Raw genomic sequence first — 27,159 nt, 5'->3', positions numbered from 1 at the left:
AATCAATTTATGGATTTCCTTTCTTATATACATGAAAAAACTACTCGATTCTGATTGGCTGAGAGCAGTGCAGTTCAAGTGTAACACCAGTGCAAAAAGTGCAACACCGGTGCAAAAAGTGTAATACCAGTACAAATTACACATCATAATTCTGGATTATGATTGGCTGAAAGACAATAGGAAATTTTCGAAGCCAATGATATTACGTAAAATGATGACGAAAATTTTGTGCGGAAACTTTGAAAAAAGTTTTCTCGAATGAGAAAAATGGTTTCAAGAAAGGTCTTCGGCCCATATGTATAGGTAGTCATACGGTTTCGAGTTCAATTTAGAATTAATTTGCACTTGTGAGTTTTTCAAAAAAGCTGAAATTGCACGCGCCGAAGCGGCTCGTGCAATTTCAGCTTTTGGAAAAACTCACTCGTACAAATTAATTCCAAATTGAACTCGAAACCGTATGACTACCTATACATATGGGTATTGGGCTCCGCTTGGCGGCCCTTCGGGCCGCCGGAGTTCCGCTAGACACCCATGCAACTCTTTTTTCATGGTCAAAATGGCTAGCGGCATGGATCGTGGGCGCGTGCGCCCAAAGACGAGGTCGCACAACATGCATGGCGGCCATCCAGCTAATACCAAGTAATGCAGTCCTGGTTTACAGCATATGTCTGATATTGGACTTCCATGTTATGGTCAATTGACACCTGTCAAAGCAGGGTATCCGCTGACCAGTATCAGGTGACCATATCGCGAGCTCAGGTTAAGAGCTTGTCGAGGTCATGTGTTTCTTAAAATGACCGCTGATCAAGTATTGGCTTTCGTTAGGATCGCGGGCTCATGTTAGGTTTATGTGTTGTTATTAGGGCGACGATCAGGGCCAGGTTGTTCGGAAGGTGGTTAACGCTAACCGACGATTAAAAGTTAACCGAAGTATAATTTTTTTCTTGCATACAAATGTTTTTCACCGCTCTTTGGTCATGGACTGCGTTTGTAGTTTGAGATCATTCAAACTTAAAACAGAAGGCCAAACAAGATAAACAGAAAACCTCACAAAAACTCCACCACCTCGTAAATCTCAAATCAAAATTCTCGCTTAACCTGTGTTCGCTTGATCAGGCTTTAAACAACCCTGCCCAGGAGCTCTGCTTTTAGGCTTGGCTAAATCTATTTAGTATAATTTCCAGAGGTGAATGTAAGAATTGGACATTCTGATTGGTCGAAAAGCTCATCATATGACGCTATATTCACCCCGCTAGAGCTTGGTTACTAAGCTCGCCATCTTTGCCATCTCGGGAAGTGATGACGGACAGTTGCTGAATGAAGTTTTCATTTATTCGAAATACATCACTCCAAGTCCAGGATATTTAAAAGGATGGAGAATTTTCAAAATGACTGCTGTCGCCCTTGGACCAAAAATATTTTCAAGCACTCGTATTTAAGGCTTTTAAGAATCGTAAACGCAGTGGTTGCGTCGATCGCCAGCAGGTCAGATCGATTGACCGAAATTTAATTTTCTTCAAACTAAGGCTACTCATTTTTAGGCCATGATGACAAATGTGAATGAAGTCAACAACGATAAAACAAAGCTAAGGATGAATTTATTTTTCGTAATGTTTTGCTCGTTTGTTTTACTGCCGAACTCGATGAGTAAATTGATCGACAATCAATGTACATGTAAGGTTATTATTAAAACTACGGCTGCATACGTGTATGCACACGAACAATTGCGTCTGTGTTTTTATGTTTTAGTCCATTATTTAGACTAACATGGTGGATGTTTGACATCATTCTCTTTTTCACCCGTCGAGGAACTTGATTCTACCATCGAGAGATGAAGTTTTACGTTACAGTTTTATATCTTGATATACCACATAATAAAGCTTAGGACCAGAAAAGTTGCACTTCGTTTCAAGATGGTGGCCATATCAGACTTACATGGCTGTTGCTTGACATCATTCTCTTTTCAATCCGTAAAAGAGATGAAATTCTGCTATCGAGAGATGAAAATCCAGGCGAGATTCTACTGTCTTGATGGAAAGACAAAAACTGGCAAGGTACTAGGAAAAAGGTTGTTAGACCTGAGATGTTGGAATACGTTTTAAGATGGCGGCCATATTGGACTAGCGTGGCCCATGTTTCACATCATTCTCTTTTTCGTCCAATGAAGAGATAGGATTCTACCATCGAGAGATGAGGTTTTGCGTGACAAATTTATATTTTGATATCCACACAAAAACTACCAAGCTACTACAGAAAATTTACACTTCGTTTCAAGATGGCGGCCATATACGCCAAACTTGGCCATTGTTTGGACTTCATCCTCTTTTTAACCCGTGAAAGAGATAGGATTCTAATATCACGAGATAAAATTCCAGACGACAGTAGACTGTTTAAATGTAAAGACAAAAACTACCAAACTGCTAAGGTAAATGTTATTAGACCTGAGATGTTACGCTTCGTTTCATGATGACGGTTGTCATTAGACTAACACTGCCGATGTTTGACATCATTCTCTTTTTCACCCGTTGAAGAGATGACTCAGAGATTCTACCATCGAGAGGGTTACGTGACAATTTTATATCTTGAAACCTACACAAAAGCTACCAAGGTACTACATAAAAAGTTATTAGACTAGAAAATTTACAATTCGTTTCAAGGTGGCGGCCATATTAGACTATCATGGCCGTTGTTTCTACTTCATCCTCTTTTCAACCCGTGAAAGAGATGGGATTCTAATATGGAGAGATGAAGTTCCTGGCGACAGTACACTGTCTTGATGTTAAGAAAAAACTATCCAGGTACTAAGAAAAACGTTAATAGACCCGAGATGCTCGACTTCGTTGGAAGATGACGGCCTTATTAGACTTACATGGCCAAGGTTTGACATCATTCTCCTTTTCACCAGTTGAAGAGATGGGATTCTACCATCGAGAGACGAAGTTTAAGGAGGATGTTTTATATCTTGATATCCATACAAAAACTACCAAGCAACTACAAAAAAAAAATTATTAGGCCAGAAGCAAAGTTGCACTTTCTTTTAAGATGGCGGCCATATTAGACTTACATGGCTGTTGTTTGACACCAGATGGGATTCTAATATCGGGAGATAAAGTTCCAGGCGACAGTAGACTCTTCTGATGTAAAGACAAAAACTAGCAAGGTACTACGAACAGCGTTCTTAGACCTGAGCTGAGATGTTGGGCTTCGTTTCAAGATGGCGGCTATATTAGCGGAGCTCCGGCAGCCCGAAAGACCGCCAAGCGGATTACCATAACTATAGGAACAGAATGACTTGCATGCATAGAAATAGAAACCCATGCAACTCTTTTTTCATTGTTATCACGACTATGGGCATGGGTCGCGGGCGCGTGCGCCCAAGGACGACGACGACGTCGCGCAACATGGCGGCCATACTCCAGCTAATACCAAGTCTTGGTTTACAGCGTACGTCTTTGATATTTGATATTCATGTTAATCCACTGACCAGTATCACATGGCATATAGCGGGCTCAGGTTTATAGCTTATCGAGGCCATGTGTTTTTTTAAATTTGACCGCTGGCTAAGTACTTGTTTTCGATTGAATCCCAGGCTCATGTCAGGTTAATTTGTTTTAATTAGGGCTGGGTTGTTCGGAATTGGGTTAACGCTAACCTAGGATTAAAAGTTAGCCGAAGTATAAAATTTATCGCCAAGGTCTTTTCAAGTGTTTTTCACTACTTTAGGGTCAGGGCTTGAGATTATTCAAAATCAAAACAGAAGGCCAAAAATATAAACAGAAAACCTTACCACTAAGTTACAAAACTCAAATCAAAATTATCGCTTATCCAGGGTTAGCTTAATCGGGTTTTGAACAAAGCGGCCCAGGAGCTCCGCTTTTAGACCTGGCTAAATCTCTATATTATCTTCGAACGAAAGGGCAAGTTCTTGGGCAATAATTATATATTTGAGAAAAATACGTTAGTGACTTAGAATCATGAGAGCTGTTGCAACGATAAAGGCTAGAAAATACTGACGAAATAGTAGAGTAACAAATGTCCTGCCGTTTCCTTGGAATTTTTGACGTCTTAAGATGGATTAGAGCAAGATGTCAGGATAAATTACTTTCTGCAAGTGCCAACACACTTAGCTTCACGAGACGCTCTTATAGTTTATGCGCTTCCGTGAGGTGGCAGTCTTTTGCAATATGCACGATAAGCATTCCTATCCTTTAGTATAGTTACTTTGACTACCAGACTTTTATTTCACTATTGAGCGCGTTTATTTTCTCAACGCTCTAAGACGGTTACTACAGTTTTGATGGATTACAACAGCCCAACTTCTAACTCTTTTGAATTAAAAATGTTCCAAGACGTTTTTCCTTTCTCTATTTACTGTTTACCTAAGTCTGTTACCATTCTATGTGAAACTTGAACAATTAAACGTCAACAAATGGCCAAAATGAACGACCGAGTACCTAAGGAGAGACTGGGCACTAGTAGGTTAAATCACGTTTTTCTCAAAATCTACCCGCATGACCCCACAAAATTTCAGGAACAAGAAATTGGTTCTGATTTAACATTTACGCAAAGTAAAATAAAAATCTGTAAGACAGATTTTGAGGTATTTTTAATTTCACATTTTCTTACTTTGCGAAAAACTGCAGTAAGCCACCTTAAGTTACATCTTAGAAGCAGATGAGAAGTGATTTATTTCCTTCTACCGATTTTGAACAGTGTCGGAGTTGCTAATATATTTCTATTTGAATCTGGTTTTACAGACTTAATTTTATACTCATTCGTGCTGATTCGCCACTGCTATACCCACCTGCTGGTCAACAGACTTTCCTTGTTGGAATTTAGTGACAGTCTTTTGCAATATGTATGGCATGCGCATTGAAAGTATTCCTACAAGTTACTATACCGAGTTTCATTGTCTACCAAAAACATTGACTGTTTGGCGCGCTGATACTTTCTAATCTCCCTAAGGTTAAGTTACCTCTTAAAAACAGGTGAGATCGTATTCAAGTCCCTCGTGCCGAACAGTTCCTTACGTACAAATTTTTACTTGAATAAGGAACCATGTTTTGTAGGCCAAAATGCCACGATAACAAGGATTCGAGTCAGATTTAAAACTCATTGCATGGTGACTCACCAGTTGTTAGATACACCTGCATGTTGTAGACTATGCTTGTTGGGATTCCTGTTACGTCAACTAAAACTGCTTAGTTAACTTAGCATAACTTGTTTTCCTTTTCATACGGAAACGCAAGTTGCCCTTTCTCTATCTTTCAATCTCCGTCAGTTGATATTCTCAAAAAATCTCTTTTCCGATACAGCTGAAAAATATGTGGATCCCTTTGGATGATTCCCCGTCAAACCCAAAGGAAGGTTATTTTGGGCAAGGAGAATCCAATTTTGTTTGAAAGTCCTGAGTTAGGCGATGAATTCTAATTGAGAAGAGTGTTTTATTGGGAACTAAACCACTCGTAGATTCCATACGCCGCTTCATCCGGAACCCGAGTGGCGTATTTTCCGTATGTCACCTTTGTGAGTGTCGTATCGTTCAATGAAGTCACGATTCCCGCCTTTTGCTTTTGTTGAATTGGTTTCTCCATATAATAAAAAGAACATTACACGTTGGCTCGAAGATATGAATTTTATGTTCTCGTGGCAAGAACAATATCTCACGAGTGAGCGAAGCTTGCCACGAGAACATAAAATTCGTATCTTCTCGCCACCGTGTAATATCCTCTATATCTCCTGTCATATTTTTTCGGCTCAATACTCTAAAAAGGTACCCCAAAAGCTTCCGGTGTGGACTTTTTGAGGCTTAACACCCGAAGAGACACCAAACCCGGGTTTTTAACCCCGAGAAGGTACAACGAGCACTTCCGTCATTTTTATATGGTAGTCTCTCCTCCAGGGCCACTCATTTGTTAAGTTCCGGTGTTAATTTATTCTGTCAGTGGGTAATTAACGAGTGATAGTGTAGCCAGGATTGATCAGATTATGCAAATGACACGAATTTCTTTGGAGGCTGACTCCACCAGAACTCGTACGCAGTGAAACTGAATTTCCCGGTTGGCCTGACTCCCTGTGACATTGAACACTCACAATTTGAGGCACATAAAATACTCCCTGTTTTATGGCTCCCTAATTCGCTGAAAAATCACAACAATAGATCGATTAAGCCACACGTAAATCAGTTCATTGGCGTAAAGTTTTCGTTGAACTGAGCTGAAATTTCGACATAAGTGGAATTTTTCGCTTCTCGAGTCGGGCATTCCGAATTGGACTGTACAGCCGTAAAAGCACTCCCTCACCTGAAAGCTTAGAAGTCAACGAAATACAAGACTCACTTCACGCACAGCGAGGAATTCCGAACCAAAGTGAGTGGTAGGTGCGGTTGACCACTAGACCTTTTGCCCACGGGAAAAAAGGACTTCACCCATGGGGAGTCTGTGTTTTGTGTGTAAACTTTATTCCCACAGTGAAACTGCCCACGGAAAATCACCATGGATACATCAAAGAGAACAAAAGAATTACCCGTGACATTCCCAGAACCAAGTCGTAGGGTTTATCTATGGTTTATCTAACCACAAGAGTAGTTAAACCAATCGAGTGGAATGAAATGGTAAAACAGGAAACCGCACCACACGCTGGGCACATTTCTGTGGTGTTGTGCTGAAATTGCGCCTAATAACCGGCCGTCGATAAAACCCAGAACATGGAACATTCCGGAACATCCCGGAGCATCGAATAATTATCATAATTAAGCGAAAAATATGTAAAATAAAATTTTAAAAAATTAAATCAAACAAAAATAAACTGGTATCAGCTCGGAAAATCGAAAAAAACAAAAACATAAAAAAAGGAAAAATGAAAGAAAAATGAAAGTGACTGCAATGAGTGAAGACTCCTCTTCTTTCCCGCCAATTTCGTCACGTCGCTTTTCAGCACTCTGTTTTTCAACACAAACATGGACGATTCTGACGATGAATGCCAGGTAATTCATTGCGTCTCCTTTTTTGATCCCTGATTTCTTCAACATCTGAGGTGTTTGTCTGAGCGTCATACAGTTGCTTGTTAAATCAGTATTCATAGTTTTGTCCCTATTCCATCTTCACGTTGCTATTTATCATCCCCAGTTTTCGTGCCGCTCCGTTAGGAACGCCTGGCACTATGACCCATTAAATGCGGACTCGGCCTTTCCGGAAGCCCGAGTAACAAGCAAGTTATTATTAATAAACTAGTAGTAATCAAAGATTTATAGAGCAGCGCGTTCACGCGCGGTTTTCGCATGTCTGGTTTACTTTGGTGGTGTTCGAATGGCTCGATAGAAAACTAAGTTTGATCGAATGTCAGATAACGATCTGCACTTGAAGTTGAACTAGCGATGAATAGATTATAGCCTGCGGTGAAAGTATTTTTAATTAATTAAGTATTAACTTGTACCGGACAAACATTTTCCAGGAGATGCATTTGAACTGTTGGCGACACTTGGAATTCAATTTCAGATCGCCAACACTTGTAACAAATATTTCTAGAGACAATAAAGTTTTGACCAGCGACCCCGCAAGACAGCGCGCGCGTCGCCAAATGTTTTTAAATTTTGTGTTTGTATTTGTTTACACTGTCATCAGAGGTCGAGCAGTCCGAGCTAGTTTAGACAAGAAACTCGATACCGAAGAGTTTCTATTTCTATCTCATGGAGAAACTATTTCTTCATGAGAAATCGTGTACACGCATATCTTTGTATTGACGTAATGAATTGAATAAAGAAATCACACTCGGATACCCATACTTAATTAAGGAGTTGGAACGCCACCACCATAGTTTTCTGTGAAGAACGAAATATGGGAATAAAGGACAGTCACGTGATTAAACTGACGGTGAACGACTGGAAGGAATGGATTACTCTTCTTAGTTACTAGCCTTCACTCATTGCAGACACTTTCATTTTTCTTTCTTGTTTCCTTTTTTTATGTTTTTGTTTTTTTCTATTTTCCGAGCCGATACCAGTTTATTTTGTTTGATTTAATTTTTTTAAAATTTTATTTTAGATATTTTCGCGTAATTATGATAATTATTCGATGTTCCGGGATCTTCCGGAATGTTCCGGGATGTTCCGGAATATTCCATGTTCCGGATTTTATCGACGGCCCTAATAACCTGGCATTTGAGAGACACGACAACAAGTATGGCCAACTTTCGTGGTTAACTGTGATTACTTGATTGCTTTCAGTAGTGCAGTTTTGTAATCGTTTTCTTTTCACAGCAGCTTTAGACCAGAAGATGCGGCGTTATACAACGGCTATTTGTTCCGGCGAAATCGGGAGCAAGAGAGTTATCAAAATCCAGCACCGGCCGTATACGCTCCGTATCCCTACTATTTAATCGTAATCGCAGACGCCTTCTACGCATTCCTCTTGAAACGAAGTTTTAGATCGCTAAATCAACCGGAAAGAACGACTGCAAGTAAACCATACGTTTCGCAGTTCGCGATGTCCGTGATGAATTAGATTTCCCGTTAAACACTGCCAGGTCAAAAGTTGACATCGGGCAACTATTTGGACTATCTGCAGTGTAACCAGAAGATATGACCTGACCGGAAACCCAAGCTGATCCCAACCCAAGCCAATTACCCATTGGGAAATCTTGGGCAAAAGGTGTAAGGCCAGCTTGTGATTGGTCCTTCTGTTACCGCAGTAAAAGTTTGAGTTGAACCAAGATGGCGTCGCGCGATGGATCGTCGAAAGGGTACGTCGGGTACTTTTCAGTTTTCAGAAGTGTCATTTCATCCACGGATGCCGACTTTATCGAGCTAAATTAAAAAAAACAAAAAAAACAGTGGTATAAGATCTACTTATTGGGACGTTGAAACGCTCTTCCAAAGACGGGAAAGAAGTGGAACGGTAAGTGTTTGGTTGTAGTATCTGTCTTCGCACGCGCGCGCGCATGCTTGGGTTGATATATATTCAAAAGAATTCAGTTCTTACATGAAATTAGCACAGGCTTTTTTTACCTTTTATTTAATTAGGTAGATTATTTTGTGCAATGGAAGAGCTACTCACCCTTACGACTCCTCGTGGGAGCCGGAGGAATGTATTTTACCTTGATACATGGACCTTTTTAACAGGCAAAGCCAGGACCCTGGAAAGGGGAGGGGGGGGTGGGGGGGGGGGGGCAATGTCAACCAAAAAATTGGATGGGGGTGTGGGGCCAGCTTTCCAAAACTCTTACCCTATTATTGACCAAAATCTGCGATTTTTCCTATTATAATTATGACCTGACCAAAAATTCGATATCCTATTTGTGACCTGACCCTTTAATCAATACCCTGTTTCAGATCTGTCTGACTAATAGTAATCGTAGATTAAAGAGTGCGTCCGAGTTTTGGTAGGCTTGGTATGTTAAAAAAAAAAAACAAAAATTCTAGAGAAAGCATTTTGTGCCTGAGTTGTTAGGTAGGCGTGAAATTGGTCTCCCTTCAGCAGGGGCAAAAACAAATGATTTGATTGCAAAGCATGTGCATACGAAAGGGTTTGTTCTCGTTTTACATGTATTATGTAATATTAGTTACGACCGGTCAGTAAATAACATGGACTGCAGTCGGGAGGCCGCATTTAGTCCGCAGTCCCCATTTTATACCTGAGTCCACGCGCGTTTTATGCCCAGTCCGTAATGCTTAGTCCGCGTTTTATACATTAGTCTGTGTTTCATACCCAGTCCGTAGTCGGCAGTCCGCAGTCCGCAGTCCGCAGTCCACAGTCCGCAGTCCGCAGTCCGCAGTCCGCAGTCCATGTTTTATAGCGACCGTGTAAATCGACACCAACCATGTTTGTTCTGTCGGTATGTGAGACGACGGGCTTTTAGTACCAAAACTAGCACAATTATTTTGTTTACGAACACGACTTTGAATCGCCTTGGCTTTGGGGTAACAGCTACAGGGCAATTCACTTTTATCTTTAATCTTTAATCTTTAATAAAAATTCCAAATTACATTATATTGAACAAGTCAATCCAATGAATTTGAGGACAGCTTAAGGTGGCTGGTACCAGTTTTCTCCCGCGGGTAGTAGATCACCATCGTGCGTCACGCGTGAATGACACGCACGATAGACGCGCGAGATTTAGAACCCGAAAAATCAAACAAATATGGCGGCGCGCGGCTTTTCGCGCAAGGTCACTTTTGTAGTGTTGGAGACGAAATTTGCATATAAAGGAGGCTTTACCTGCTAGAACAACTTTAGTCAATTCTGTGTATTTAAGAAAAATTGCCTCGGGAAGTCAATTTTTCCCAAATTTCAAAGACAACTCGATCGATCGTGACAGCCACCGTGAGCGTATAAAGGACTCGCAAAACATAGCAAATCTACCCAGAATTTGTGTAAAAGTCCTACAGAGTAAGCCCAGGAGGTTGTCTTTAACGACAACTACAACTGTAAATGATGTTTTAGCAGCAATCAAAACAAAACGCCTGTTCGGAGCCCGCTCGCCCGCGCGGGCACACGAAGCAGTCAGCGGTAGTTAAAGCCGCTCATGAGCAACTGCTGATCTTATAAAGTCTAGATTTTTGAATGCGTGTCTACGCGCGTGGGAATAACGGAACTCGCGAAGGCTTTTACATGAAAACAAGCCCGGTGACCCCTTCTTTTTATTGTTTTAATATAATATTATTATTGAGAGGAAACGTCGGAAAAAAAAATTCTACGGAAGGAAATTTGCACTTTGAGCAAATTGTTGTTTTTCCAAGTTTACAAGAACTCGGCTCCGTAAAATTATTTTAAAATTGTTGTGCATTTTCATTTTCAGATGCCAAACGCTGTTGATTAAAAAAAACCGGGGTCACCGGGTTAATTTTTTAGTTATTAGTGACATAAGCGAAAAATCAGGTCTGGAAAATCATTTTGGAATGTTGCCATGGTAGCTGCTGACGACAAAATAACAGCTGTTTTAGGTCAAGTGTAAATTATATAATCCAAACCTACAAAAATATTACAGTGGCCCTGGTCTGCCTTTATGTTCTATTCTTACAAAGTTATGAGCCGTCGAAAACTGAAAACTGGTACGAGCCACCTTAAAACAGAATACAAGATTCCTTAATATAAGCCGCCTTAGTGTATCATTGTATGATTGCATACCTAGTTAAAATGTACTCTAAACTCGTATCAAAAAATAAGATAATCACGATAAAAAATTAGCACTGAACTTATCGTAAAAATAAGCAAAAAATTTTTTTCGGAAGACTGACAAGGTGTTAGACTCCCTGATGTTAAGAGGTAGTTCATTCTATGAGCGACAAACCCGTATAAAATATGAGTTCTTAAAAGATTCTGTGCGATTAAACGGGACATTGAGTGTTAGATAATCAATCTTTCTCAAAGGCTTGTTGCAAGTTCGAAACGATACAAAGTCCAAAATATCTAAATTATACATATTCTTAAAACGCTTAAAAAAGAATACGAGATCATGAATTTCCCTACGATATTGTAAAGGTAATAAATTTAATTTCCTCAGGCGTTCGTGCTCAGAATACTCCTTGCCGAGAATGAATCTCGTGGCTCTGCGCTGAATTTGTTCTAAGCTGGTAATATTTCTTTTGGTATAAGGCGACCATACCACACTGGCATATTCTAGACGTGACCGCACCCAAGTAATATAAAGTAACTTTTTAGTTCTAATATCAGTCATATCCTTACATGTCCTATGAAGCAAATTAAGCATCTTTTAAGTTCTGGACGTGATAATTTCAACGTGATGATTCCAGCTTAAATCGTGGCTGATCCAAATGCTCAGATCTCTTTCAACAGCAACACGCTCCAACTTGGTTCCTCCAGGAAAATAATCCCTCTTATAAGTACATATTTAGTTCGTGCTACTCTTAGAACCTTACACTTTTTGACATTGAACTCCATTCCCCAAATGCGTGACAACTCCAATAACTTATTCAGGTCTTCCTGTAATTTATCGCCATCATCTTGACCGAGAATTAGGCGAAAACACTTCGAACCATCGACAAAAAGGGGCAATGATGTATCCCCTGAAATTACATCAGGCATGTCATTTATGTAAACCAGGAAGAGCAGGGGTCCCAAAATTGATCCCTGGGAGACTCCAGATGTGACTGGGAGAAAATCAGATGCCTCATTATCAATTACAACCCTGTGTCCTCTGCCAGATAAGTAAGATCTAAACCAAGCTAACAGAGGACCCTTGATTCCAAGGCACTCGAGCTTAAGCAAAAGTTTTTCGTGGGGTACTCGATCGAAGGCCTTGGAAAAATCAAGATAAATGACATCGACTTGTTGTCTCATTTCAAGAGCCTTAGCGAACTGATGAACTACTTGGGCTAATTGCGACACAGTTGATCTGCCTGGCAAAAAGCCATGCTGCCATTGCGTAATATAAGGGGATATAATACCAAAGATCTTACTATAAACTTGCCTCTCCAGTAATTTAGAAAGCACATCAAGAATTGAAATGCCCCGATAGTTAGACACCAGAGACTTGGAATCACTTTTATGAATAGGGACAAGATTAGCGTCTTTCCATTTTTAAGGAAAAGCACCCAGCTCCAAAGACATATTGAATAATCTGCATAAAGGGGGTGCAATTTTCTCAGCGCACTCTCATAACAACTTGGTGGGGAGGCCCAGTGACGCTTTGTTGATATCAAGTGACTTAAGTTGATTAAGAATACTGTAAGGGCTTAGGTTTAACTAACACAATTCGTGTTGAACACTAAAGTTAAGTCGTTGTAGGCAATTACAAGTGCTGCCATGATCGGGTGGAGCAAAAACTGAATGAAAAAAAGTATTAAATAAATTAGCTTGATCAACGGGTCTGGTCGCCTGCATTGATTCATGCTTAATAACCCCTGGAATTTTACTACTTTTCGTAATTGCTTTGTAATACGACCAGAATTTACAAGGATTGTAACAAAAACAATGAAACGGAGGACATGTTCGTGTAACAAAGCAACCCCGTGGGAGTTGAACTCATTTCCTATGTAAACACTTTCGTTGGGTTTACGTTACATAATAGTTTGTGCACAGAAATCTAGGCCAGAGAAGTGAAACTCATTTCCTCCTTTGATTTATTCAGCAACAAAGCTGCATTGGTTTCGGTTGAAGAGAAGAGGGTACACAACACGCAGCCAAACAATAGCTTTCTGTTCGTACGAAAAGCCTCGTACACATTTCGTGAAGACATGTCTGCAAGGTTTTTAAATGCCATTAACACTGACTTCAAACTTTAAATAAACAACTTATCTGCTACAGTCTTCAATAAACTGCCTCGAAAAGTCGTACACATTCCGTGAAGACATGTCCACAAGGTTTTTAAATGGCATTAACACTGACTTCGGACTAAATAAACTACTTCAGTATCCGCTACAGTCCACAATACTGTGCTTCCTCGACACTCGAAAGAAAGCACATGGACGAACATAGACATGACGTCATCCGCCCCTGAGGAATTTTTTTGGGGGGCCAAATTGGTGTCCCCCGATGGATGGATAGATAGACAGACAGACAGATAGATAGATAGATAGATAGATAGATAGATAGATAGATAGATTCACAGATCTCGAATTTTTATGCATTACGCGATTAGAACTGCGTTCTGTCGAGCGCAATAATTAGTTTCCTAGTTCAGACCGATGTTGAAGGCATTGTGAAGAGCTTTTGGTGATGGTCTTATCGATAATGACGAAAAAGGAGCTTCTTCTAAAATACATACCCAATTCAAGACCAGAGTGCAAAATTACGATCCCTATTTATGACCAAAATGGCCAAAATCGATACCCTATTTATGACGCAAAAACGGCTGAAAAACTATATCCTTTGGGGCTGCACATACCTCTAAAGCTCATAGACGAGAGAACCCTCCAGGGCCATCGATAATTCTGGAAAATGTCTGTTCTTTCAGGGTGGCTGTTGAACGGCACTTAAAATCTTGGTCTCGTTTAACTGTAAGGCTGTTTTTAAGGGGGGCGGGGGTGTTTTTTGTTTCGTATTTGCTGGTAATAGAGTGTCGAGGAAGGGATGAACCTTCAATGCTCTTTATTTGTCCCTTTTCTCATGGCCTAGAAACGAAGTTTTCTAAGAAGGCATACTGTTGCTATGGTAACCTATGGTGTCACGAAAATGACAGCAACGTTTTCACCAATGATTGGGCAGTTTTTTGATACCATGATTGTAGCATCAAGTGATAAAGAGTGGTTATAATAACCCATCAAAATCTAAGTGCTGGAAACTGTTTTGAGCCACCTTAAATTATCCAAGCAGGAGTTAATTATTCCAGCGTTATCATTTTGTAGAAGTTCGGCTTCTAATTTTTGAATTTCATCCTGTATCATCCAAAAATCGTACCGATCGCTCAAGGCGCGTACGAATGACGAAAACGAAATACGACGCTACAGTGTAATACGGGCTACTGACCTAATATGGTCAGGAAATCGCGTAATCGTGTAAAAAAAGTGCATTTGTAGCTTACTTGTTTCTCACTGGAGCCCGGTGAATATAGGCGTACAGTTGCATGTGAATTTGTTGACTTTCTTAACCTCTGTTGTCCTTTTCGATGGCGTAATCTGAATAGGCTACTCGAAGCGCTCGCTCGTTGCTATGTGACGTCACACTGGTAGCGATGAGTCGGTCACGAATCAATACCGGAAAACAATAGAGTCACCCCCTCCCTCCTGCGCTTATGATTTCAGACCAAATTGCACTCCACTCAGTTCAATTACCAATATATATATATTAAAGTGAGAGCGTCGAACGCACTCTCATAATCTCTGATTACTACTAGTATAGTATTATCCTTGCTCACGATGTATTCCCTTGTTTCGTGGATCGACTACACACTGGCAGGCTTCATTAGATAATGATGTGGACTGGTTACGATTGGTTAGTTTTCAACAGCTGTTATTGGCGCGTTTCGATCGTTGCTGTTTTGCGGACAAAAGATAATACGTTTTCATTATTGTTTTTCAACACAGTGGACGACTACAACCTTTTTACAACTTTAACCTAGAATTTAAAAGAGAATTTGAACCTGGACCGTGTTCATCAGTAGAGAACTTTAGCAAACCACGACGGCAACGGCAAAGGCAACGAGAACGTCTCCAAACAAAAGGTTTGATGAGTAGAACAATAGCCGTGCACGTGTGTTATAAATCTTTATATATTTCTTTGCCGTCCTCTGCACAACAACAACGTGAAAGGGCTATGTTCTGCGTATTTTGAAGAAGGCAAACGACGGCGGCTAATTTTTCGTATCATTTATTTGGAATTGAACGCTGGCATGGCATTACATATTTAGCTTGAGCAAGTTCTGAGTCCAATACCGTCCAGTTGCTAAATTTGAATGTAAAAATTCAATTTTTTACTAAGCGTTGTCCTTGGGGTCGCGGTCGTCATTGCTTAAGTTCCCCAATTCTCTGGCTGTAAGATGAATCTTCCACTCTCCAAATTTATTTTCTACATCGCGTAGCTTGATGCGCCGTCAGGATTCGTGACTTTCTTCTATGTACATGTAAGCCAAATATAACACCTGCGTGACCTGCGTGTAACGTTACTGGACAGTTTATGAATAACAATGAAAATCCGAACAGAAATAGACAGGGATTAAATCTCTTGCCGGGTGAAAAACAATGGAATAGAGACTGCTTTTAACTCGCGCATAACCATAAGCATAAGCCGACGCACACAGACACAGTAAGATGTTGATAAATACCACCCGTGGTTGGGTGTTACTTAGCAGCGCTCTATTGCGCCTGCGTATGTTGCTAATCATCTCATGTTTCGGGAAAAACCAGCCTTGAGAAATATGCGCAAGCTTCGGAGTTTTGTAATTAGGCATATAATTCTTCTTAAATAAAGAAAAGCCAGTCAATGACAACAAAGAAGTCGATCAATATTCCACCATTCCTCGATCACGGATTAAGGACTGATCCTAAACGTATGCCGTTTTGTTCCAAGTTTTGTGATAATTTCGAAACCGACAGAATCATTCGCTGTGGATTTTTATTGCATCTATTTTTACGACCTGTGACTTGGGTAAGTGTAGCAATTAGCATAATTTTTTTTCGAAATGAAGAGCTACGAATGATATTGTTGGTAAGTTGTTTGTAAGTGAAAACGTGTTTTTTGTTCACGAACGCGCATCGACATCTCTCGACGCGCGTTCGTGAGCATCTGAGCAGGGACAGGAACTCACACGTATATCGGCACTTGCAGTAACCCCAGGCATGTCGGTGTTTAGCTAATAAGAACTGCTTTTCCATCGTGGATTGTGCACCCAATAAACTACAACTCATGTTGAAGGAAGCAATGCACATCAAATGGGAGAATCCCACTTTAAATAAGCAGCTGAAACATGCTGACTTTACTCTCTCGTTCTGATATTATTCTTTATGTATATACATTTATTTAGTACCGGTTTATTTTAGTTTTTTGCTCATAACATTTGGTGTTATAATCATTGTAATTATTTCAGTTTTTTACAATTTTCTTCCTTGTATTAACAGCAGTGCTCGCGCAAGTGTTATTCCATGTCTCGCGCTTCTTAGAAGTGTACGTTAATTTTTTCGAAATTTTGAATTGTATCACGTTTTACTTACCGCCATTGCTTGTATTAATTCAAACGAACTTGTAAACAAATTTGCAACTGAAGATGATCGTTGAACGATCGAAACGTGTCTTGTTTTAAACTTAAAGTTGTTGTCCATTCCTTAAAAATTGTTCCTTCTAATATTCGTCGAAATTGGTGATAGCGTATGCTGATTTTTCGCTTTAAGATTCAAAATAATGTTCAAATGTTGTTGTTTATAGTGGTCAATGCGCTTAGCTACACGTGTAGCAGTAGCTACTAGTTCACAGGTATGCCACGTAAACTGAAAGAACTAAACATAATAGGCTTAATACTGAGTCCTAACTGGCGGATGGCAGACCAGTTGGCAATCTACAGCATGACTGAGGAGTTAAACTATGGTCTACTGAGAAACAACTCCAGGTAAGTGGCCAGGCTGCCTCCCATGAAGATATAGACGCAATGGCTGATCAATTGGACATTCTGTCAAATCATGAATTTAGCAGTATGGTCCAGTTTACAGTAGCGCATTTGTGTTTTCCCACCATAACCTTTCAGTAAATCTATATCCAGCCCTGCTGGCAAACCGCATCATCGCGTTAAGTTACGGTAGTCAATACGACAGTCAATACGATTCTGTCTTGAGTTTTAAAATCACCGAAAACGTGTCGCTCAAGTTGATAGCGTAGCGCAGGTTGAAGAAAGACAAACAATATATATCTTGTTTATCTAAACAAAGAAAAAGAACAACGAAGAAAAAAGCTTCAAGCGTGGAACTCGAGTAACTGTAGTTTCCGTGGTATTAATTCATACCTTGTTTATCTGAAAAGAACATGTAGTTGCCGCGAATAAACACTCGAATTTTGTCGTCAATAACAAATAAAACATGATTCAGGCGCTGATTTAAAACACTAAAACTATGCTTGATCGTGCCTTTCGTCTCTCTTCCAACTGGTCTTACTTTTCCAAGGAATGTGATCGGCTCAAAATGGTGTTTTCTCGACTGAGTTACCCAGACAGGTTGGTTAATTCCACCATCTCGCCCTTTATTACAGTCTGATCAACCTGTTCCCGAGTTGCCAGCTGTTAACAATGAATTAGATCCTGTTCGCGTTGTTCTGCCATTGAAAGACCAGGCTTTGGCCGATATTGAACGAGCACAGCTCAAAGATCTGAGCCAGAAAATTCAAGTGACCATCCAGCCCACGTTTGTTAGTCACAAGATCAAACAATATCTGAAATCGCGCAAAGTCAAGCCGTCTATTGTTAAGCAACAATCCCTTGTTTATAAATTTAAGTGTCACCTGTGTGATGCAGGTTATGTTGGTTACACGCGGCAGCATTTGCATCAACGCGTAGACGAGCACAAGAATGCGTCTTCCTCCATTGGAAAACGTTTTCGTGTGAAACATTCTTATGTGCCCAAGGATTTTACCAAGAATTTTACCACCTTAAAAAAGTGCAAGAACAAGTTTGACGGTGTCACTTATAAAATGTTTTTTGTTAGTGAACTGAGACCAAGTCTCAATGTGCACTCAGACTCAATTCGTGCGAAAGTTTTTTATCATTTTTAATTGTGTTATTCTTGCATGCATTTTATTGTTCTTAACACCCCTTTTTACATTTAATACTTTACATACTTTTCTTTGTTTTATATTTATACTTCTGCAAAATATTTATCTTCACTTTTATGATAATGACCGAAGCTCGGTCGAAACGTCCCTTTCTTTTACCGTTAGTTTTTACATCAAATTTTGATTTTTACTGATTGGTATAGGTAAAACGCTCAACAAAAAAGTGGAAGACGCTAACTACTACGGTCTGCGAACAGTAATGAACACGGGGAAAACTTCTAATTATGAGTCATTACTCAAACTGCTGGGCATGAGGACGCTAGAACATAGACGTATTGAACAATCTCTGATAATATTTTTTAAGTGTTTTAAAGAAAATGGCCCACGTTATATCACCAACTTATTCAAGCCCCGGGTCACGCCATACAATCTTAGAAGCAGCGGGCTAAACGTAGAACAACGCCCTTACAATAGTAGATTCTTCCACGGCTCGTATTCTTATATCATCTCTAGAATTTGGAATCAGTTACCGCCGGCAGCAAAAAATGCAGCAAACGTTCCAGCTTTTATCAATCATCTTAATACAACAAACTTTGGTGGTTGCCAATGTAGTTCTTGTCTTAAATGATTCCTTTATAGACATGTTGTATTTTTATCGTTTTTTAATATTGTATTTTCAACGCATATTTTTTAAGACATTAATAGTATGATAATTTTGTATTTTTTAATATATAGTTTTTAAATCTTTTTTTTAACATGTATGTCAAACACTTTTATCATGTACCCCTGGCTCGGGAGACTTAGGCAACCACTCCCCGTGTTCTTGACGTAAAATAAATTACCTTACCTTACCTTTTATATGCTAGAATAAGCATTTTCTTGAAAAAATGTTGCTCCAGAAAAAAAATAATCAGGTGTCGTATTACACTCCTACCTCCCTTAAATTGACACCTCTCCACAACGGCCACTTTCCTATGTTCCCTAGGGGGGCGTTGTAAATAGGTTTGACTGTTATTATTACCCATAAAATTTCATCGCCTGATGAGGACTAGCAGTATAGCAGTCGAAACGTCGCGATCTACATCTCAAAGTGACTCCACCGTGAGACAAACGAGAGAAAAATTCTTCTATCTTATCTTACATCACGATGAATAATGTACATATCTTTAATGACATGAATATTTCCATTTTCCGAGAATGGTGTAGCAGAACATGACCTGCTAATTTCAGGCTTTTGACACTGTTCACAGATGGTTTCGCATCTGACCTCCGTCATTTATGTGTCTAATATGGACATGTCTTTCAACAGGTGCATATGAAAGAGTTCATCGAGATGTGTACCTGTTACTCTGCCATGGTTAGGAAACCCTTCGCCTTAAAGTTGTTATTTTGCCTTATATTCTGGACAATACTTTTATGGCAATTTAAAACAAATTACTTAACAGCAGAGAATCCTCCAGTAAAGTCTGATAAGGAGAGTCAAAGGGAGGTGGAAGGACCAACCAGCCATATTTCAGGGTCGGCCAGGGTTTTTGATATGTTTCCCAACCAAACAAAGCCATGGCTTATCATTTTCTGGTCGACGTACTTTGGAGAGCAAATGAATATAAAGCTGGCATGGAAGAAAGGTGAATGCCCTGTGCCTTGTGAAGTCACGGGTGACAGATCCCGAGCGAGCGACGCCAACGGTTTCGTCGTCCATGCCAGGGACTCACACATGATGCCTTCAATGGAATCTGTGCCGTGGATTTTGATGACACTAGAAAACCCGGTATATACTCCGCTATTAACCGACCCTACGTTTATGTCCAAATTCAATTTGTTGACAAGTTATCGTTTAGATTATGATTTTCCTCAACCTTTTTATCCTTTGCCGAAGCTAACACCACCACTACCTGCTGGGGAAAAAGACGGGCTTATAATGGCGGCATTTTCGAACTGTGAGCCTGTACGGACTGAATACATGAGACAGCTGATGGATTTTGTCCAGGTCGATTCTTATGGAGCCTGTCTTAAGAACAAAGATGACCTAGTTGGGATCTACGGCTCAGGGAACGGCAAAGACTTTAAACAACTCAAAACAGAACTAGCCAAAAGGTACAAGTTTACTCTCGTATTCTTTAATCAGGACTGCGATTATTTTGTTGATGATCAGCTAACCCATGCTCTGGATGCCGGCTCGGTTCCTGTGGTAATGAGCACGGACAAACTAGACGAGTTCCTGCCCGGAAATCTGCGGCACTCTGTCATCAAAGTACGTGATTTCAAGAGTCCAAAACATTTGGCCGATTACCTAAAATGTCTAGACACGAACGAGACTGAGTATAACAAATACTTAGAGTGGAAGTCGAAAGGAATCGGCAATATAACGGGAACAGCTATTGGAGCTTACTGGAAGCCGAAATATCCATTATATTGCCAAATGTGTGTTGCACTTTCAGAAGGGAAAATCCACAAGGATGGTCTTCAACCAATAGCTTGCAAGCCAAGAAGTTTTGAGTATTGGGGGATTAAGCCTCAGGCCAGCTTCATTGGACGTCTAATTGACAAATTGAAAAAAATCTTCTTATTGGGTTTAATATGTTTTATTTTTTTTGTTTTACTTTTCGGTCGAGATAGACTCTGGCGAAATCCTCGCAAGGCTGTGGCAAGAGGAGGGAAACTTTGAAGTCCTGAAACGCTGCTATATCCAAATATACCCAACTAGTTTTTTGCTGTGGTTTGGAAAAGTTGTTAATCTTCAAGATATGTGAAACTTAGAGTGGAGTAATGTACAGCTCATGTAAAAGAAGCATCCGTCGGTACACAACTTGGTCAGCGATATCATATCTAAGCTTAAAGCGGAACATACCTAAATTCGATACTGTCTTACTTCACTCAAACTGGAGCAGCTTACGACGAAAATACTTAAGCAAAAGTCCAACAGATGTAAACGCGTTGAGTTGTGGGCCAAAAACATGACAAAATTTCGGGAATTTCGGACGCCATTTCCCCCGCGCGACATCCGCAAAAATCCTCGCAGCATGTACGCGCGTGTGCCTCAGGCGATGGCGCAATTTGTTCTAAAAAAAGAATTATTGTCCCATATCATGGGGACAACCCCAATACTAGAAATGGCGCGCGCTTACGGTCTCCGTCCCCGATTATGGCTCCTGGTGTATACAAACTTTAAAACTAATATCGCTAGATAGAGACTCCAACAGTTACATAAATAAACAGTAATGATAAAATATAAAACTGCGTGGCCTTGTGGTCAGAAATGGACTTTAAACGCTTTTGATTCAAGCTTTACAAGTCTTAGTGTGGTCTGTACAATACTCACCACAAATTTAGTTTGAATCGCATTTCTCAGATCAACTTGTATGAAGTGGACTGTATGTAATTCTCCCCCAGAACTCCTGCGTAGCATCCAGCCAGTAAGATGTTCTTCGAATTTTGCGCCGTAAGGCAGAAAGTCTCTGATGTGACTAGAAGATGCCGTTATCTGGCTGTTTTTCGTTCCTCCTAGTAAGTGATTAAGCGGCCCAAAACCGTCACACTCTACAAGAGAAAGATATAGAGGGTATTGATATATTGTCCAAGCTCTTCTTTCTACGGTCAGTCGCTAATTAACGCAATTTCTCTTTCAGCTCCTTTCGTAAGCGGCTAGCCCGCGTGTCAAGCGTTCTGACCGCGCCCAAATTGGAGTGAGAGCAAAAAAATTATCGACGAGGCAGGGGCCGGTGGGGAAACGGTTATCTACCACATATACATATACAGTCAACAGTGGCGTAGCCAAACAAGTTCACGGGAATGAATAGACTTCGGCCAGTTTCTACTAAAAAAACTTGATTAGAGAGAAACGAGGAGCATCTTGCGTTCTTGAGGAATCAGGTACGCATCATGCAGGACAGGGTGCATATTTCAAATAGTGAGCCATTTGTTTTAAGATTCATTCTTTGTCCCGTAACAAGATTTTTACCTGGACTGTAAAATGAGATTTGTGTCATGGCCACCTTAGTTTGTTCTGGAGACGTTGATCCGCATGGATTTTCATTGTGGTATCGCACGCTCACCACACACAGGGCGTTATGGAATGTTATTATATGGCTTTGGCTTGTGGCCGATATAACGCGCGCTCTGATTGGTTAATTGTCACTGAATTGTAGGGCATTATTCTCCCGTAATGCCCACGGGCCGATTACGGATTATGCAAATTAGGAAGAGCCCGGTTCTGAAAATTCAAGCGCATTGAAGCGATGAAAGCCGATTAAAATCAGTACGAGAATATCAGTAGCTAAAAGTTTAGACATATTTCTTTAATAAAATTTATATAGATGACTTACCAGTCGGTAACCTTGGCGGGCACTAGTGAAAAACAATCAAAGTTTGCCTAGTCTTAAGTAAAGCTAAAATCGCTAAGTAAAAAACACCATCGGCAGATCTGCCATGCATCCTGAGCAGAACACCACAAAGAAACTTATAAGTTATCATCTTAGTCACAGCAATTACCGAAGTATTGAACTCCGTCAAAGTTCTCGTCAAATAGATTCCCTCGCTTTGACACAAGCAAGTGTAAATCAGCTTCCAGGATCATCAGATGTAAACAATCGGGCGGTTTCTGTCGGTAGCAGTGTTTCTGATAACTGCAGACGTTCACAAGGCTTGAAATGTTCATCCATAAATCCCAGAATGAAGAAGGCGAAGATATGTTGTCGAAAGCGAATGCGAAGATCGAGTTAAGCTTATTTTGAGCAGTGCATTCTGAAGCATTAGTATTTTCTTTCACCGAAAAGACGGTTGGTTTGGACAAGCACTTGCTGTCTTTTCTATATGCGTTGACGTTTCGCCCCAAAAGTCGGAAAAACTTCCCCATCAACTTGTGGTACCACGATACTAAAATACGTTTTTGAGGCTGTGACAGTGACTTTTCCGTAAAAAAATGAGTGTTTTTAACGGAATACGTAATACAGTGGTGAAATTCACTGACTGTGTAGTTTTGCCCTAGGTTTGAGACGATGAATGAATCGGTAAACGCGCGCATCGCCGGATGTAAATTGACGACTTCCGCTCGAATGATTTTTCTCTTTATTGATGAGCCATATAATAAACAACTTAATAACCTCGACCGTTCGGTCATTCCGGGAAAATCTCAAACCTCGGCCTACCGTATTGACCTCGCTATCGCTCGGTCAATACGGCAAGACCTCAGTTTAAGATTTTCCCGTAACGACCTCACTCTCGGTTATTAAGAGTGCCTGCCTGTAAAAATCAGACAAATTCTTAATTTCGCGGCAAGGGTCGAAAATTCGATTTCGCTCATATTCTTATGGTAGATAGGTTAGGGCATGACAAAAACTACTGGATAGTTTTTTTGGGAAAATATCCTTTTATTTCAAAGAAATATGCAAATTACCAAATTCCGTTAAAATCGTCATTTGACGCACTATTTTATTAAACAAGTTTGAGAGCCTCGCATGCAAAACCACATCATTCTTCCGTCTTTAAAACACTCAAATATTTTTGTGCAATGTTTAAATGTGTACTGGGTTGATTTTAGGGAATGTTGCGTTGTCTTTTTGGGTGCACAATAATTAAATTTCGAAGACATGTATTTCATTCACTTAAAAGTACTTCGTGAATATAATTAATTTTCACCATGTGCGAAACCTTCAAATGGACTAAGCTTCTGGTGGTTGAATCGCAGAAGGATGGTCTACAGATTCCTGTAAAAATTTCTTTGGGCAAATGATTGTGAGCGACGCGAGAGCTTTTCAAAGTACGTCAAAAATGCAAATATTTGACCATCCGTCGTCAAATTTCAATTCACGGGTTAGACGTATATTTTAGCATGCGCCACATGACTTGACCTATGTTAAGTTGAAATAGACACAGAGCTGATAATTTCGAAATGTTCTAACCTTATTTGCTGTAAAAGGCAGGTCCAAAGCCGATTTGACGTGTTTCTCTCACCATTCGTCGCACAAAAAGCAGAAGTTTGCTTTTGTTTACATAACGTCCGATGTACATCGCCAACTGTCAACTTATTTAACGGTCGAATACGATGAATCTGTGACCCTCGTTCGACACATATGATCACCACTGCATCTAAGTCAAAAACGGCTAAGTCATTCGTAGATAGTGGCTTGCTTTGCACTACACCAAAATATTACGTTTGATCATCATGGTTTGATGGCTTGAATCCTTGCTTGCAGCGGTTCCTTGTTCGTCACGCAATTCTGTCATCCCATTTTAGGGGGTAGGGGTGGGACAATTTCTATCCTAATACGTAAGGCTCCGTACGGCTTGGAATCACTGGGAGCACACAATCGTGTTGAGTAGGAAGAGATTAAATTAAGAAAGGAAAAGAATGAATAATTTATCATTTCCCCTGTTGTTATCTTTTACTCGACCACCGCTACCTACCATGCCCCTGCGTAATACTGTAACGTTAAACTCATACTTAGGTCTTTTCGCGCTGTGCAATTATTTTTGGTTTACATGTTATACAGTGGGCTACCCTCGGGGAAATAGGTGGCGACCGCTTAATGGGGCTAGCCGCTTAAATAGAGGTTGGTGTACCTTGAATATTTAATTTTTCACTATCGGGCTATAAATTTCTTGGTGAACATGGAGTCAATTCAATACAATCATGATAGACGTGTGTTTGAATTATCACTCGTCATGCACCTTCAATTTCAGACTCTTATCTGCCATCGCCCTTTCCAAAACAAAGTTCTTAAATTTTGGGTGGTCGCTTAATAGGGGTAAAGACAATAATGAAACCGTTATCAGAATGACCAAATGATGGCCGCGGAGGTAACCGGTCAATAGGTGTTTTATTTACAATATTTCACTGACGATAATTTTGGACTGTATTGACAACAGTCCTCTATTTTCTGTTACATACCAATGCCTCGCCACTAAGCAAACAAAATACGCCAAATAAAATGCCATGGCCAGGGCTATTTACTCACGTAATTACTAATTAAATTTAGTCTGTTTTTCTCACGAATTAGACACGTTGTGATTTCCTATTTTTATTTCAGCTAGTTCTTGCTTCATTAATCTATAATTTTTTTATGGCGATTTTCTTAAAATTCTAGTGAGTACAGGTACTAGCTTTATCAGCTGTTGTCTGAAACATCAGAACGTACAACAAACGTGATTTGGACCGAGGCCACGTACACTATAGAATATGATTATATAAATATACACATATATTATTATATATATGAAAAAACAGATGAACAATGATTAAATTGTTTCACTTATCCTTAGAGTACTCTATACAAAATAGATCAAAATGTGCAGCATATGCCGTGACAGCATTGCGTGACGAACAATAACGGCTGTAAGATTGTGCTGCGCCGACACGCTTATCAGCAATGGTCAGCAATCGATCAAACGCAATATTTTGGCGCAGCGCAAAGCAAGCAACTATCTACAAATGACTCAGCCGTTTTAGACTTAGATGCAGTGATGTTCATATGCGCAGAAAGATGGTCACAGATTCATAGTATTCGACCAATAATAGGTTGACAGTAGGCGATGTACATCGGACGTTAACCTTGTGTAAACAAAAGCAAACATCTGCTTTATGTCCGACGAATGGTGAGAGATCGACTAGAAACACGTCAAATCGGCTTTGGACCTGCCTTTTACAGCAAATAAGGTTAGAACATTTCGAAATTATCAGCTCTGTGTCTATTTCAGCTTAACATAAGTCAAGTCATGTGGCGCATGCTAAAATAAACGTCTAACTCGTAAATTGAAATTTGACGACGGATGGTCAAATATTTGCATTTTTAACGTACTTTGAAAAGCTCTCGCGTCGCTCACAATCATTTGCCCAAAGAAATTTTTACAGGAATCTGTAGACCATCCTTCTGCGATTCAGCCACCAGAAGCTTGGTCCATTTGAAGGTTTCGCACATGGTGAAAATTAATTATATTCACGAAGTACTTTTAAGTGAATGAAATACATGTCTTCGAAATTTAATTATTGTGCACCCAAAAAGACAACGCAACATTCCCTAAAATCAACCCAGTACACATTTAAACATTGCACAAAAGTATTTGAGTGTTCTAAAGACGGAAGTATGATGTGGTTTTGCATGCGAGGCTCTCAAACTTGTTTAATAAAATGGTGCGTCAAATGACGATTTTAACGGAATTTGGTAATTTGCATATTTCTTTGAAATAAAAGGACATTTTGCCAAAAAAACTATCCAGTAGTTTTTGTCATGCCCTAGCCTATCTACCATAAGAATATGAGCGAAATCGAATTTTCGACCCTTGCCGAGTTATTTTCCATTTTTATGGACAGGGACTCTTAAGTAGTTAATCATGAACCGTCATCATCAAAACCATCGTCTTGATGTACATGAACTGCAACTTGTATGTCCGCGTGCTCAAAGGTCAGCAGTCTTGAACTGTTGAAAGTTACAACTAAGTGAACTATTGTATTATGGGTTATCGACCACGTTTGTTCGGTAATTTAAGATGGCTGAATATTGGCCAAGTTCTTTTTTTTTGCATGTCTATGGACCGAGACAAAGTGGAGGACCATAAACACGTGCACAAAAAAAGAGGCCAATATCCAGCCATATTTACCGAACAAGCTTGGTCAATAAAGGACAAAGAACATGAAAAAAGAACATCTATTTCTTCCGGGCAAAGCGGGTAATCCCGAGGGGGAAAGATAGCGCCATCTTACTTGCTCGAGTAGCCAATCACATGCAGCACAAGTTTCGGTTCATCAAGGCCGCTCACGGAGCTAGCCGCTAGGTATATAACAAAATCATAGAATGGCGCAAAGTTGTTATAAGGGCGGCGAAAGCTCGCAATTAAATATTGAACGTTTGATTTATTTTCGGAGCTTTAAAGGTGTCAAAACGTTCCTACCGAAACTAAACTGGCGGACGCTCGTCAACTGCGCGATCTTTGCCGATAGTCTTGAAATATTTGGTTTCCAAAATGGAGAAGGAGTTTTTAGACTTCTCGTTTGGTTTCGCCATGGGTCAGTTTTTAG

General features: G+C 40.1%; 1 protein-coding gene across 1 annotated transcript in view; it reads left to right on the top strand.

Moving 5' to 3' along the window:
• Window positions 1-16,820: 16,820 nt before the first annotated feature.
• The window catches only part of LOC145463780 (GDP-fucose protein O-fucosyltransferase 3-like), a 13,762-nt gene continuing 3,423 nt past the window's right edge, over window positions 16,821-27,159 (top strand). The window contains exons 1-3 of the mRNA XM_081447571.1: window positions 16,821-16,862; window positions 17,628-18,051; window positions 19,592-20,683. Of these exons, the coding sequence (XP_081303697.1) occupies window positions 16,821-16,862; window positions 17,628-18,051; window positions 19,592-20,683 (1,558 nt within the window). The remainder of the gene's footprint in view (window positions 16,863-17,627; window positions 18,052-19,591; window positions 20,684-27,159) is intronic.

This window comes from Orbicella franksi, chromosome 12, assembly GCF_964199315.1.
Source record: "Orbicella franksi chromosome 12, jaOrbFran1.1, whole genome shotgun sequence".
Lineage (NCBI taxonomy): Eukaryota > Metazoa > Cnidaria > Anthozoa > Scleractinia > Merulinidae > Orbicella > Orbicella franksi.
This window is presented reverse-complemented; position numbering and strand designations above follow the sequence as displayed.